Source organism: Argentina silus (assembly GCF_951799395.1).
Source record: "Argentina silus genome assembly, chromosome: 12".
NCBI lineage: Eukaryota > Metazoa > Chordata > Actinopteri > Argentiniformes > Argentinidae > Argentina > Argentina silus.
Genome location: NC_139666.1, coordinates 14606278 through 14622339, shown reverse-complemented (window position 1 = coordinate 14622339; position 16062 = coordinate 14606278). Strand labels below are relative to the sequence as shown.

At 45.1% G+C, this 16062-nt stretch overlaps 2 protein-coding genes across 2 annotated transcripts in view; one reads left to right on the top strand and one right to left on the bottom strand.

Annotated features, from left to right (window-relative positions):
- map2 (microtubule-associated protein 2) overlaps positions 1–10705 on the top strand; it is a 43812-nt gene extending 33107 nt beyond the window's left edge. Inside the window, exons 13-16 of the mRNA XM_083682604.1 lie at positions 710–1029; positions 7832–7913; positions 8529–8641; positions 8774–10705. Coding sequence (XP_083538730.1) covers positions 710–1029; positions 7832–7913; positions 8529–8641; positions 8774–8989 — 731 coding nt within the window. The 3' untranslated portion in view covers positions 8990–10705. The remainder of the gene's footprint in view (positions 1–709; positions 1030–7831; positions 7914–8528; positions 8642–8773) is intronic.
- A 366-nt stretch (positions 10706–11071) lies between these two features.
- myl1 (myosin, light chain 1, alkali; skeletal, fast) lies at positions 11072–15670 on the bottom strand. The gene is made up of 6 exons (XM_083681571.1): positions 15446–15670; positions 14109–14136; positions 12683–12826; positions 12174–12347; positions 11874–11951; positions 11072–11577 (listed from the first exon to the last, which is right to left on the bottom strand). Exons 1-6 carry the CDS (start codon positions 15578–15580, stop codon positions 11549–11551), a joined length of 588 nt encoding a protein of 195 aa, XP_083537697.1. The 5' UTR covers positions 15581–15670; the 3' UTR covers positions 11072–11548.
- Positions 15671–16062: the final 392 nt, after the last annotated feature.

The following is a 16062-nucleotide window of genomic DNA, read 5'->3' as shown; positions in this document are numbered from 1 at the left end:
CCCATCTCTCTCTCTCTCTCTCTCTCTCTCTCTCTCTCTCTCTCTCTCCCTTTTAATCTCTGGAGGTTTTACTCCCAAAATATCTCCTCTCCTATTTTCCTTGAGCCTGCTTTTCCTTTTGTACCCTTCCTTGTCTTCCTCCTTTTCCCTTCTTCTGATCCTCAACCACTTGTCCTCTCCTGTAGCGTTCCGCACCGAGATGAGGGCAGAACATAGGACAGGAAGGCCCCCTAGCATGACAGGTAGAGAGGAACTCTCAATTCCTACCAGCTTCATCTAATCCATCTAGTCCATGTGATTGTCACCCTGAACAGGCATCCCTTACTTAGCCTCACCCAGTCCCTACATGTCTCTTCCTAGACTCATCCAGTCTGACCTAGTCCATGTGTCTCTCACTTAATCTCACCCAGTCCTTCCATTTCTCTCGCTTCCTGGATTCACCCAGTCTCATCTAATTCCACCCTGTCTCATCTAGTGGTCACCTGGTCCCATACCATCTCACCCCCACCCCCCACCCAGTGTTGCGACCTCTCACCTGCAGTTCCAGAAACAAAGTCTTAGGTTTCATAGGTTAACCTCCTTTATCATCTACTCTGTGGATCCACTTTCCATTTGACCACCTCCATCACTGTGGTGGGTTAATGCTGACTGAGAAGACGCCCAACCTCTCAGTGACCTCTGAATGACCTCTCTGTGACCTCCCACACAGGCACAGAGTCAGTGCGCTCCCGCTCGGCCCGCAGTGGCCACTCTACGCCCCGTACCCCTGGGTCCACAGCCATCACCCCTGGCTCCCCACCCAGCTACTCCTGCTGCACTCCTGGTACCCCCCGTACCCCCGGCACGCCCAAGTCCCTCAGCCTGCTGTCCCAGGAGAAAAAGGTGGCACTGCTCCGCACCCCTCCCAAGTCCCCCGCCACCACGCCCAAACAGCTGCGCCTCCTCAACCAGCCTCTGCCTGACCTCAAAAACGTCAAGTCCAAGATCGGCTCCACAGACAACATCAAGTACCAGCCCAAGGGGGGCCAGGTAGGTCCTCCTCCTCTGTCCCCACCCTCTGGGTACCCACCTCCCTCTCTTTATTTATTCCCTCTCCCTTTTTTCTCTTTCTCTGCCTCCCTTTCTCGTTCAGCCTTTTTCTTTTTGCTTCTCTCTTACTCCTGCTATAAATGCTGGCTCCTTTTCTTTTCAGGCCTTTATCTGGGTCTTGAATTCCCTGTGCCTCCCTCTTCCCCTCTTTCCTGTCCCTCTCCATGATCATAGTCTGTCGCTCTCTCGTTGCTGTGGCTTTCTCCCCCCTCTGTCTGTCTGCTGTCTGCTGGGTCATGGTTTTAAAAGGAGGACAATGAGAATTTCCCATTTTAGAGTGGCGACGGAGGGTTCAGATGGGTAAGGCAAATGAAGGACTTTGTAGCAGACAAGGAAAGCTACGTTTGTGTTGGCCGTTTTATAGTGTGTTGAGCTACTAAGCTGAATACCATATTCTGGACAATCTCCCATCACTCTTCACAAGTTTACACTTAAATGCAAACACATGCACACACACATGCACACATGCACGCACACATACGCACACACGCACACACACACACACTCACACACACACGCGCACACACACGCGCACGCACACGCACACACACACACACACACACACGCACACACACACGCACACACACTCACACACACACACACACACACACACTCACACACACACACACACTGTTTTATAGCTACTCTCTTCTCTCCATCGTATAGCATTTAGCCATAGGTACTTAGAAAATGACACTGATCTGACTCTCAGAGATAAAACACACACTCCTGGCCAGAGTTGATGATGGAAACAACAGTGTGTCTGTATAGATCACCTCTTACAAGCCTCCTGTGATGACCTGATTAGAGTGCCTGTGTTTGTCTGACATGTTTATGTCTGGCCCGTGGCAGTGTGCAGTAGTGCAGAGAATAGGAATCATTCAAACACTGCCTGTCTGCAGAGGCAATGGGCTGGGCCGTCTGCATGCGGGGTGGGAGTGTGTCTGGGTGGGAGAGGTAGTGGCAGTGGTACACATTGGTTATATACTGCACCGCCAGAGAGGGATGCAGGGGACTCAAAGGGTACTTCACTCTGCCCAGGCTTGAATTGTAATGCCTGATGTCTGAAAGTGTCTGGTTTAGGTGTCAGGAGAGTGAATGATAGATGGCATTGTGGGTAGAAGTGACACACCTGTATGTTTCAACAAGCCCTCCCTCTCATAATAATCTAAATACTTGGATTCATTTATGTTTAGTGTAGCTGTGCTGAATCTATTCTATATCTATCTTGTGTTTACTTGTTTAACCGATATGAAATGATATCTTCCAAGCCAATATGGCACTTTGATTTGGTTTCAAATAGTTACTTGAACTGACGCTGAGGGCAACAAAAGCATATAATGCTGTCAGAAGAGATGTGGGAAAATGTACAGTAGCACACTTAAGTGCAGGGCAGGTTGAAGTCTGGAGGATGAGAGGACGTCCTCTCGCTGTCAAATCACTCTAAGCTCACCTTGGAAGGTGGGGTAGTCTGGAACATCACATCCCTGGCCTCTCAGCCTGACTCAGACCAAACAGGGCTTCACCCTGGGTGACTGTAAGTGTCTCTGACATGCACCCAACTGGAAATGACGCCGTATACTCTTGCTCAGGGGTGAATGTCTGGGCATGGGGTTGGTGAGACTGCCTTCCCCAATCTCTTACTGGGAATCCTAACAGAGTGTGTTAAATAGTCCCCTTTTAGGCACTGGTTTTCGTTTCTGCCCCTTTGTGTCTATGATTTGAGAGTGATATGAAAGCACATTAATCTTTCAGGAGTCTCTGTAGCACAACCTCAGACAGCCACTCAAATGTCTCTATTTGTGTCCTAAAGAGTTGTGTATAAAGACTTTTCAGAAGCTGATGAATAATTTGGTGGATATATCACATTCAAAGAGAAAGAGGGGGATATGGGTGAGACTGTCTTGGGGACCTCTGGTAAAAAAAAAACTGTTATCAATCATTACTTAAGATGCTCTTAGGACAGGTCATGATAGACTAAAATATGTTTTAAAACAAAACGATTTTGTTTTTATTGACCTCATTGCTGCCTCCACTGTTGACCTGTGCTATTTCTTATCTTTTGTAAATTATCATAATTGCATGACTTTGATTCTAGCCAAAGTGACATCTATACATCTATATATCTGTTGTGAGACATACATACTTTCCTGTTGTTTTATAAGATCACCTTTCTACCACCCCATCTTCTTACAACGTTGCAAGCGGATCTACTTCTTGCACATGAAAGGGTCTTGTGATGCCAATGCTCACTGTGTGCTTGGCTTGCTCCTGTCTGCTGTCCTCCATCCTAAGTGTATCCCCTTGTGTGTGAGAGTCTGTTGTTTTAGAGTGGTCATTTTGGGTCTTCTGAATGTCTCATACATCTTAAGTGCTATAAGCTACAACTATATAGTGTTTTAGTAGTTCTATAGACCAACACATGACAGAGACACATTTAAGTGTCTCACCCCCTTAAGTGTCCTCACTTCACTGTTCTCCTCATCTTTCATTGAAGACAGACACCCATTCCCAGACAGACACCCACCCATCCATTAGACTGTCCTAATTCAAAAAGCTCAGCCTCATTTCTAGCCAGATACAGTGCTATACCCTCAGAGGTTTGGCTGGCCTATCCACGGTCCATTGTACAAACATCAAGGCTCATTATCCTGCCAATTCTATTGTCCAGAGGTCTCTTCACACAGTCTGTGAGTCTGATACATTGTGGAAACATACTGTACTGGTGTGTTCATTCAACCCTCTCCAAGGGGGGCAGTCTAATTAAGAACGGTCTTGGCTTCATTTAGCCTTTGTTCTGTTCTGTCCTTTTAGAACCAGTCCAGCCAGCTCTCTATTACTCCAAGAAACACCTCCCGTCCCATGACTCTGTCATCCTTGGGATTGATAAGAACAACTGCCAATCTACTTCCCCCTTCGACATGTTAGTGGGCAGGGAGATAGATTAGACCCATAGATTAGACTCGCCCCCCCCCTCTCTCTGTCTCCCCCCATGCATACACACATGTAGGCCTAGTACTCACCCTCCGCATACACACACATATGTCCTTTGTTTTATTCCCCTTAGTAGACCCTCTATACTCAGTGCTTTGGATTAGACCCCCATACCCAAATACAGACCTATGACAGACCCTGATAGCCACACCTGCTCTGTAGCATAGCAGAACCCAGTCCGTATACCCGACAGTATACCCACCCACACTGAGTCTCTGCGACTGACCTGTCCAATGGTTGTGTTTGCTTTTTAGCAACACAAAGCCGAATGCCCACGACCACAGACCCAAACACCCACAGACGGCAAACGCAGCTCATCCTGGATCTGGAGACCGTTCCTGCGCGTGATCTCTCTCACCTTATATGTGTCAGCCGCACACAGCGTGACATGGGGACACATGCCAACCAAAGACCCGCTGGTACACCTCCATCTACCAAGATCTCCCCTCCCGCTCACACAGACACTCTCACACTCCTCGTAGACAAACACAGACAGTGGCCAAACACTGACAGGAAGTCTACCCCAGGGTTGTTTTCACAGTACTCTGCTTTATGATTTATCAGTGGGATCATAAATTATAGGATATCAAAGGACACTGCCTGAGGCTCAATAGCAGAGAGGGTCACAAACTGCATCTACAATATATGCTGTTCACTGTATCTACTGAATCCAAATTCTGGACTCTGTTCATAGTTGTGCTGCGTTCATGTCTGTTTTTCTAATGTTTGCCTACATCCGTTTCATAACATGTAAGCATGCGTCTCCATTAAAGAGGCACATATCTCTGTATTTTTCTAGATTCAGATTTTAAACAAGAAGCTGGACTTCAGTCACATACAATCAAAGTGCGGATCCAAGGATAATCTGAAGCATTCTCCCCGTGGAGGCAATGTATGTACCTTTCCATCTCTCCCTATTCCTCTCTTTCTCTCCCTCTATTGGGAGATGAGTGGACTGTCTCTAGTTCAAGGCCTGGGGGCCAACCTACACCCCTGTCCCTTATCGTCCTCCACACACCACCCCAGCATCAGCCCCCAGCCCCAGTTCAGCCAGTCTGCCTCCCACACACACACACACACACACACACACACACATGCAACACAGCTAGATCTGACATCCACCAACTCCCACCGTTGGTTGTTTAAAGAATGTTCCAGTAGTTTGTGAAGATCTAGTCTTTCTCTTTTTTTGTAGACTCAGTTCCGCTCCCCCATGCACAAGCAGACATCCACTGACTAAGTCCCCTGAGCACTTTGCCTCCTGAACAGACTGATGTTCAGAACTGAAGTCTCCTCTTCTTGTTGTTCACCTGGTTGTAATATATACCCACTCTCGTGAGGTGTATATATAATCACATGCAACAATGATGGTGTTGATGCTACAATATCTCATCAACACTTGTGCATCCTTCATGGAGTCCACATGCGCTGAGAAACAATCATGTGTACCTCTCTATGTCTTTTACACAATGTAATTTAGTATAAAAGAGACTTTTCCTGCTAAATTTAAAAAATGTTTTATAGATTATGGCACATTACTAGCGTACTGAAATGCGAAGCATAGAGAAGTACAACATGAGGGTATTTATCAGAATGTTTATTGTGATAGCAGAAATACTGTGGGAGGAATGTTTATACTTGTTTTTCTGTGAAGCTCCAGCTGTGACCTCCAGCCAGATGACCTCTCTGCCAATCTCTTTCTCCCTCTCTCCATTTCAATTCTCACTCTTTCTCTCCTTCCTTCTTTACTTCTCTCCTGTCTCTACTGCCAGCCTCTGACTTTCTTCTCGATTCTATTTCCCACACTCTGCCTCTCTAGCTCTGTACATGTTGTAATGTGGTAATGTTTTGTACCAGCATGCCCAACACTGTTATTCCGTGTGTGTGTCTCCTTACAGCTGCAGAACGGTCCAATCACAGGGACTCACGGGCATGTTCTAGAAGCCCTGTCCTTTAAGCCATTCTAGTTCATCGCGTTACACACAGTCTCTGTTTGAAACAGACAGTCTTTCTAGTCCTGGCAGATTCGGAACCCAGCTCCCCTTTTTAAAGCCCTACAGCATGTCAGGGGATGCTACGCTGCCTTTCCTCTTGGGGAACACTAAGCTGTAGTGCACTAGGTTGCCCAGCTGTAACTAAAGACAAAAGGTCACAGTGGTTATGTACATAAATAAAGCAAACACTAAGGGGCATGGTTGACAACGAGAGACAGAGAGTGGTCTCCCATGCCTGGTGTTTTCAACTTAAAATGACCATGGTAACCATGTTGTGATGTTAGCTCTGAGGAGCAGTGAGGAGGGCTGGGTCAGGGTTCACTGCCAGTATGATGCTCTATGTGGCGAGACCTCAGGGAAGCTGTTTGCTGAGCGTCTGAATGAAGTGGCGTGTCACAACCCCAATCCCTCTCACTCACACCCCCCTCACATCCCACAGGTTCTCATTCCCAGTGTTAAACTGGACTTTAGCCATGTTCAGTCTAGGTGTGGCTCCCTGGACAAAAGGCAGTATTCTGCAGGTGGTGGAAACGTGAGTCTCTTACCCTAATACGCATTTATCTCTCTTTCTCTCTCTCTCTCTCTCTCTCTCTCTCTCTCTCTCTCTCTCTCTCTCTCTCTCTCTCTCTCTCTCTGTCTTTCTCTCTATTTGTGGTGGTATCCCTCCTTCACACTCACTGGGTCACAGTTCCACGGAGTGTGTGCTCCTCACCCGGTTCCCTGCATTGACACCTCTCTTCTCTGTGGCTGTGGTTTTTGTTTCTTGGGAGAAAAGGGGCCTCATCTCTGACCCTCACAAACCCACATGTAAAATTGGAAAGATGGGTTGATATAGATTCGTCATGGAGAGGCCAGGCAACCCAAACCCTTGTTGTCAGTGACACAAATCACAGCCGCATCTTTCTGAGCACTCACACCTTCACTAGCACTTGCATGATCAGGGGTTACTGCGACACTATTTCAACCAAAACCACTTATGTGTTCAGCCGATATTATTAACACTGGTAAATGAATGGTAGACCCTAGGCATGTTTCTTGAATCATCTTGATGGATACACCTCCTGTGTTCTTGTGATTTGTCACTGTCTAATGCCTATGCCCCTGTTGTGCTTGCTTTCTTATTCTCATAGTGTAGCCTGTCAGTGAGGTTCCTTCTCTCTCCAGATCACCTGGGTGATGTCATAACTGCATAACCTCCTCTGTGCTTTTCTGTATATTATGTCTTTGCCTGTGGCTAATTCTGAATGGGCACTCTTGTTTTATTGTCCTCCAGTCTCAGGTTTGAAAGATAAAGCCCGTAAAAGTGTTCCTTCTCAGTCCTGAACCTGGTTGGTTGTCATAACAGATGCAGCACTTAATCAAATAAATGAGAGCGTTGTCATTAGGGAATAATTATTTCGATATGCTTTGGCATTTACTACAAAGTGCTAGCTATTGCCGGGACTGTGGAGAACAGCACCCCATGATCCTGAGGTAATCATAACGTACGGTATTGGTGCTGAAAACTTTGTGTTTTCCCCTTCAAGTAGTAGAAGCTTGAGGTTGAATGACTAATATCCCGTCCTACAGCTCACTCCACAGTTACACAACATGTCAGCCGGATAGTACAGTCCATTACTGTCGACAGGAAATGATAGTTTTGATAGTTCTACTTCTTGATCCTCCCTCTCAGGAGAATGGAGATAGTGACAGTAGGTGTAAATGTGTGGGCTCAGACAGGCCAACTCTGACCAGGTCATCCCCTACCCCTACAGGTGCAGATCCAGACCAAGAAGATCGACCTGAGTCATGTGACCTCCAAGTGTGGATCCCTGGACAACATCCGCCACCGGCCAGGTAACCTAGCTGCTCCACCTGGAGCCATGATTCACTCACTCCGTGGGCGGATCTGTGAGCCTATTTCCACAACACACGGTCAGAAGCCACAGTGACCTATTGGAATTAGACTACTGTTTATGTGCAGACCACACAACACACAACAGCCACAGTGTGCACAATTAGACTTTTGTGTTATTGTCGTAAAGGACAGAGTGAGAGAGCATCATAAGAGGATCAGATGTTTGCTATGTGATGCGGAAAATTCCCCCTGCTCTGAGGAAGTGGTGACTGACTGCATTAGAGGGCTGCAGCGCCATCTGCTGGTCACATCCACTCTCAGCTTTTGTGCCTGATTATAAATTCACACTGCGACACTCAGCGAATTGACTTATAGGTAATAATCAATTTCAGGAGCATCTTTCAGAAGCATTATCAACTGATTTATTCAGAGTCTCTTTCATCTGTCTTTTCTTTACTGACAAATTATTTATTAAACATAATGATAGATCAAATAAATGGGAGGAGGACTTGCCAAGTACCTCACTTACTCAATATATGTGTATGTTGCAGTCTATTCTTGACTGTCTTAATCTCTCTATCCTTCTCTCCTGTTCTCTCCCACCACCCGTACAGGAGGAGGTAACGTGCGCATTGAGAGTGTGAAGCTGGACTTCAAAGACAAAGCCCAGGCCAAGGTGGGTTCTCTGGATAACGCACACCACACTCCAGGTGGAGGCCATGTGACGGTAAGTCCCATAGTCATTATCATCAAAGGTTACAGGACATCACGCTTCTCTCAAGGTTAGCATAACTTCACCATCCATATGACATGTCACATGTGTGTCCCCCACCTATCTCACACACCCTACTCCCTCTAGATCGAGAGCCACAAGGTGTCGTTCAAGGACACGGTCAAGGCTCGCGTGGACCACGGGGCAGAGATAGTGACCCAGTCCCCGGGGCCGTCCGGCACTGTGTCCCCGCACCGCCAAAGCCACCTGTCCTCCTCTGGCAGCATCAACATGCTGGAGTCACCACAGCTGGCTACCCTGGCTGACGATGTTACCGCCGCCCTGGCCAAGCAGGGCTTGTGAGCGCCCAGACCCCCATGGACCCCCTGGACCCCCAGACACCGCCAGCCTGCATCCTGTCCTACTACCCAGCTACCCAGCATCCTCCTCATACCCAAGGAGCTGACCCACTACTCTCACTCCCCTGTCAACCAGTAAACAAGAAAAAATCCTTCTGGAGCAAGAGACTCTACATTTAGGAAGTACTTTGGTCAATTTTTGTTTCTATTTCCAACCCAAGTACCTGTCTTTTATTTTTGTCTTTTTTTATGGTGTGTATAGATAGTGTCCAAGCACTGACCCAAGATCAGCTTTAGCTGTTTGCACAAAATAGTCTGGGTAAGGAGCAGGGATTGGGGCAGCTGGTCTCTGTTCAGTGCTTGGGAGAGCAGCCTTTTTCTACACTAGGTAGGAAGTCATGTGGCCACACACACCATGCAGCACGTGTTGTTTTGCTCAGTAAAGTGCATGGACCCAGACTCAACTCAAGCATCCTTGCAGGAAGTCATGCTTGCCCAACATCCAATATATAATATATACACAATATATATATATATATATAAACATATGTATAAATATACCAGCTCTTTGTCAGCAACATCTCTTCAAAACAGTTTTAAAAAAGTACTAAGTCCTACTATAACTTATACCTGTAAAATTGCATTATTGCAAAAACTAGATCATGGTATGATGAGCATGTATCAATTCTAGTACAAAAAGAGGCTATTTTCTATTTCCAACAAAGGATTTTAGTAAGTTATTTCCTGAATCATTGGATAAAAATGAACACTTCATGTTTTTGTAGATATTAGTTCACAACTGACGCGATGCTTGTTGATGACTTCAGACAACTGCTCTGGCATTGCTAAGGAGTGCATAATTCAGTCCTGCTGAAGAGGAGTAATAAACTGCTATCTTTCTCGTGAGCTCTCTCTATTCACTCTAGAGAGCTGGTTGTATGTAACAGTATACACCAGTACGCCTGAACAACCATCTAGCCTATCCTGGTTGTATAGAACAGTATGCAGCTGTATCTCATACCAAATGTCTCATTTTACAGAAACATTGACTTCCTGTAACAAGGAGCCTACAAACAGTCTCAATACTACAGATCCACTGATACGTGGATGATCGTACTGTATGATCTATTCACCAGTGTTGGCTTTGCACCTGGTGAATTTTAGATCTATCTTTAAACATTGGGTAGGGACCAGTGAACACCGCTCACTTTGATCTTCATGGTGCAGGCTGAAAATGCACCCATGAGGGCTTGCAGTTGTCTGAACCACATTGTGGGTGAAGCTATGATGATTATAGATCCAATTTAGGAAGCAGCTAGTCTGGACACTATTACTGTGTCACAGACCCTGTGTCCACGCCGTCTACTGTACATCTGGATGCTAGGTTTGTTTTGTGTAAACATTTAGGGGAAAAGAAAAAACATTGAAAAAATGAATTTAAAAAAAGACATTTCATAAAAACAAACTGAAAAAAAAAGTGAACTCAATCATGTTGCATCTGTTTGATAAAGTGTTCCTGTATATTTTTTCCGTTGCCATTTGTGGTACTCTACCCCTCCCTGTACTCCTGATGTTTGTTTGCTTCTGTGTTTCTTCTGCATCCCCCCATCCCATATCCCCAACCTACAGCAACTGTAAATGTATTTAAAAGGTCAAGTAGATGTACGCAGTTTTTCTCCTGTTGATATGATACTGATAACAAATGGTCTTAACAATTAATGACAATAAAAAGAAAGAAAAATACCTGATATAGGGAGTATTTCTGAGTTTTTCCAACCAATTTTCTTTTGGTTCACAGATCACAGGCTGGACGTCTAGCCCTGTTTAAATATGTCATAGACTACTTCTCCTCTATCAATGCAGACAACCCCAATAATTAAGTATGTCTCATCATGTCTGAATGTATGCTACTGTATGTCATCAGTAGAGCGCAAAGCCACGATAGAACAAGGCACACGTTTCTCATGGCACTGCACGACACACGTTTCTCATGGCACTGCACGACACACGTTTCTCAAGGCATTTGATTTCTTCGACATTCTCTCCAAACTCAAACAAAAAATAAGAGCCTTGACAAATAGGAGTTTGTGAAAAGTTTATTCTGTGAAATGACGAAGGAGAAAAATAAATGAGGACAAAGGGGATAAAAGCGAGTATTGATGGTCAGTCTTCAGCAAAGCCAGTTACTTATACCGGCCCAATGATCCAGGCAGTTAGGGATGGATGGGGCCACTTCACATTTCAGTGAGTCATCCCTTCTGTACCTTCTCTCCCTCACCATTCCACTGTGGGAAGGCATACCCCGACAAACCCAGGGGCAAGAGGAACGTCTGCTGGAAAACAGGATGGCTTCCAATGGAGGTAAATAGAGAACAACGGAGTCGGACAAAAAAAACAAAACAAGGAAAGAACGACGCTAAACAAGAACGGTTTAGAAATGACATCTCATAGTCCATTTTTTCCCCTGTTTCCCAGGTGGTAATGGAAACAGGGAGTGGATGTCCCGACACCATGGGGTCTGCAGATATATGTTAGCTTCCTCACGACTGCAGCAGGAGGCTCCTTACACAGACAAGATGTGCTTGACGAAGGCTGTGAATGGGGTGGTGCACAGGGAGCATAGGGAGAGAGAGAGAGAGAGAGAGAGAGAGAGAGAGAGAGAGAGAGAGAGAGAGAGAGAGAGAGAGAGAGAGAAAGAGTGAATGAAGCTTCCAATTTATTTTGATGAAACACAAATAAAGCATAAAAACGAATGCTCATACAGTACCTGAACTCCGAATATCTTTGAATAATTTCAGAATAATTCTATTCTATGGATGTTCAGTATATCACACATCATAATACAATGGTATAATTCTGTGGTATATCATATGATATTATAGACTCACCCTCGTAGTTGATGCTGCCATTCTCGTCCTCCTGTCCTGTCATGAGAGCATCGATCTCTGCCTCAGTCATCTTCTCACCTGTAGGGAGAGATGGGAGATAGCAGGTCACCAACACATCTCATTTAATATGCATGTCATTTAACATGTGCACACATACATATACACACACACAAACACACACACACACACACACACACACACACACACACACACACACACACACACACACACACACACACACACACACACACACACACACACACACACATTTACTCCACTGAACCAAGCACTGCCACTCACCCAATGTTGACAGAACGATACGCAGCTCAGCGCCCATCACTGTGCCGTTGCCCTCCTTGTCAAAGACGCGCAGACCCTCAACGTAGTCATCAAAGGTTCCCTTGTTTGGGCTGTTGACAATGTGCTGGAGCATGGGCAGGAATCCTTCGTAGTCCACTCTCTTGTTGTTCATGTCTGTGCAGGAAAAGAGAGTCATGTATCACACTGACAGCCTGTAACCCTTAAATGGGTTTTAGAAAATGGAGCCTCTTGCTGCTACTCAGGCTTTACACCATTGGGGGAGCTGTCTGTCATATCAGTGGTGAATTGCAACAATATGTTAGAAAGGGTTCTCACATATTCCACATATTCATATAGGTTTTGTCACCTACTGAGTGACCAATGTACTTGAAACGTTATAATAAAGGGCTCGTATGTGTGTGTGTGTGTGTGTGTGTGTGTGTGTGTGTGTGTGTTTGTGTGTGTGTTTGTGTGTGAGAGAGACAGAGGGAGAGTTTGGTGTGTCTTACCATCTTCAGAGGGGTTGGCCAGGAGGAATTTCACCTCCTTGTTGGTGGGGTTCTGTCCCAGAGCGCGCATGATGTCAGCGATCTGGTTGTAAGCCACCTTGCTGTCACCCACCCTGTCAAAGAGACCGAAAGCCTCTCTGTAGTCTGTGACAGAATGAAAGGAGAGAGGAAGGCTCTTATTATTGTCAGCATCCTTGTGTGAGCCAGTGGCAAACAGAGGCTATCCAGGGTAACAAACCAAAAGCTCTCAGAAACAAACATGCATACTCATTGTGGTTTACATGTGTTGATAAAACTTGGATGGATTATTGTTTAATGTGCACAAGTTTGGATTAATTTTTTAATGTGCGCAATGAATAGGTCTATTGCTGGCGGTTTGATGTGTGGGACAGCTATTGTTGGCCCAGTCATTCTTAGGGTATCCTAACATAGCATATGTGCACAAACATTCAATTAGTACATAATAGTCATTGAGGTGAAAATTGGTATTGGGTTATTTATTTGGGAGCATTTTTTTTTGTTGATATGGGAGCAGTCGGCACATGCGCAGCAGCAGGTTATCTCAGGTGGAACGCACTTCACTGAATTCATCCCAACTAATGACAATAGGAAATCGCGTGGGTTCCACTGGCAGAGACAGTTCCGGGCGATAAGGCAGACACGTCAAAAGGCTTTGCGATTAACTCAAAGAAAGTGATCCGTGGTAAGATTAATAGCGTAGCTCTTAATCTGATTTCCGCGCACGAACAGCTGTCTCTGCTACAGGACGCCAAGGATGAGGCATTTAAAGCACCGACTTGGAATCGATACGCAGCTGAGAATATGAGCTCCTCCTTTATAAGGTAAGACTGTCTGCAAACGGAGGCATGCTGACCACAGCGTAACCAACACCTGGCGGGATGACTAGCTGGCCTATGCTGAGATGTTGGGTGCATACCTCCAAGAGCACATATTAAAAGTATTATCCAATGGTGACAATAAACCGTGAATGTCTTTATTTTTGGGGCATCAAGGCTACTGCACAGTAAAAATTGATTCATAAAAATAAAATAAAAATGTAGGCTGAATCTGACTCCTTGCCACTATTTAGTGAACTCATGTGATTACAGGTGCCAATGTGTTTATTGTTTTATAACTTTACAAGCAACTAAACTAATTGGCAAATAATCTGGGGATATGTTCTAAGGTTGCTGCAGTCATGTTTTGCGCCGTCCATAACTCTCTCTCTCTAGGCCACAACATGTATCTGTTTATGGGAATCTAAAATGTGTTGATGAAATAAACCTAGACTAGGCCGACACTATTTATTCCTCCATCCAGGTTGTCCTTTCACAAATCACTATGTCAGCTACTCCATGTTGTGTAGCAAAGATTTATGGGGAGTTTTTAATTAGAAGAGGGGTACAGTAACACTAGAGTAACTTACCATCCAACTGGTCTGGAGTGAACTCCACCTGTAGAGGGCAATAGAAAACAACCCTAAGAGTACGGACTGGGGGGGCCCATCAACATCTATAGCCTACTCTCAAACCTAGATTCTGTCCCTCCACACACACACCAGACAAACAGACGAAAGGGACACATACAGTTCATTTGGGCACATTGCTGCAATGAAAATCCCAATTTAACTCTTTATTCCATACTTCTGAGAGGGAATATCATGTTTGGGTGTTTGCTAAGGGAGCTTGAGAGCAAATCAATTGATTTGATAATGTCAGCTCTTTCAGGTGCATATATTCCATATGGATTTGGCTTAAAGAGTCATGGTAGAAAACATTACTTTGCAAATGTGCTGTGGCTTATGACAATATTCAGTATTTGTAGCCTCTAATTTCACAGTTGTGGCATTTGACTGCTAATTCAATAAAGTTATCCCGGCAAATAGTAGTTGTCCAAATATTAGTTCATAGTAGTACTTATCCCCCCAAATAGTAACAACTAGTGTAGTTCTTAAAAGTTGTATTTATAGAATCTGCTCTTGCTATATTATCGATAAAACTTCATGTAAAACTCATGCCCAAATGAGTTGCATCTCTACTCATACGATGGCACTCGTTTGTTCGAGGTCTGTCTTTAGATACATTAACATCTCCACATTTGGTGGCATACTGCATTGCCATTTCGTATTTGTCACAACTACATCAGCCAACCAAGGGGTGTGAGAGGTGTGGCCTCTGCGTGCCTCGCGCCTCTGGAGCTATCCATGGTACTGATGTTTCAGTCCTTCCTTTGAACTCACTCAGTGCGGCTGTGCCATTTTGATAGTGTCGACTATCAAATATGTGTACTAGTTATACAGACTGAAAACAACTTCAGAAAATGTCATGTGTTTAAAAACAGCAGCGCTTTCATTCAAGTATGATCTCGTACAATGTATAGGCTATCCTACCAGAATATTAGGCTATGTGACACCATAAACTGAGGTAGACTTCATATAATATGTTAAAGTAGCAGTCGGCCTACTGGGATACCCTTCCTACAACATACACATTTGGAAGTCTGAGGCCTGTCCCAAAAGCAAATTGAAAAAGAGATGCCTATTAGACTTGTAGTGGTGATAATAAGTGGGAAATAAAGTCCCTTGGTACTGACATCATGTAACTTAAGAGAAACACAATTTATAACGAAATCCAATATCTATCAGGCCGAATAGGCCCAAGGTATTAACAGTTGATAGACAAGTGATAGGCCTAATGTGACACAGGAATTATGAACATTTCTTGACCAGACAAACGCACACTCAGGATGGGGCACGAAAGTTACCTTGACGGCGGCCAGGTCAATTGGTGGGGGAGGAGGAGGTGCTTCGGGCTCCTCCTTTACGGGCTCTTTTTCGGCCTTCTTTGCTGCCGGTGCGGCGGGCTTGGCGGGTGCCTTAGCGTCCTTCTTGGGTGCCATTTTAGCAGAGAGTAAGTTTTTCTACTTCACAGAAATACAGACAATTCCCGATGAAGGAAATCTGATGACAACACAAGGAGTATACAGCTTGGAGGGGACTCAGAGGATGAGATGGGCATCTGGGCGTATATATATGAGGATATTTTACTCAGCACCGTCATCAAAATAGCCCATCTAAGAGGATTGGACAACGCGCAAGAGGGGAGGGGTGCCTTTCTATACATGGCATAGAGGCGATCCATTTAAGTCGAAGGGTTGAGCGTCAGAATCTGTTTATTTTGAACAGCCCCTGAATGAAAAAAGAAAAACATGGGAAACGCTGAACGAGGTTGTTCGGGGTCACTAGGTAACGCTAATTTCCATCCCCACACTTTCTATTGGACTTTGCATCGCAGGATCGTCATTTCAGCTAGACCTAGGGTATGGCACACACAAGGAATCACTATAGCCTAGTCATAAGTTGGGCAGAGGGTCTGGGAGTC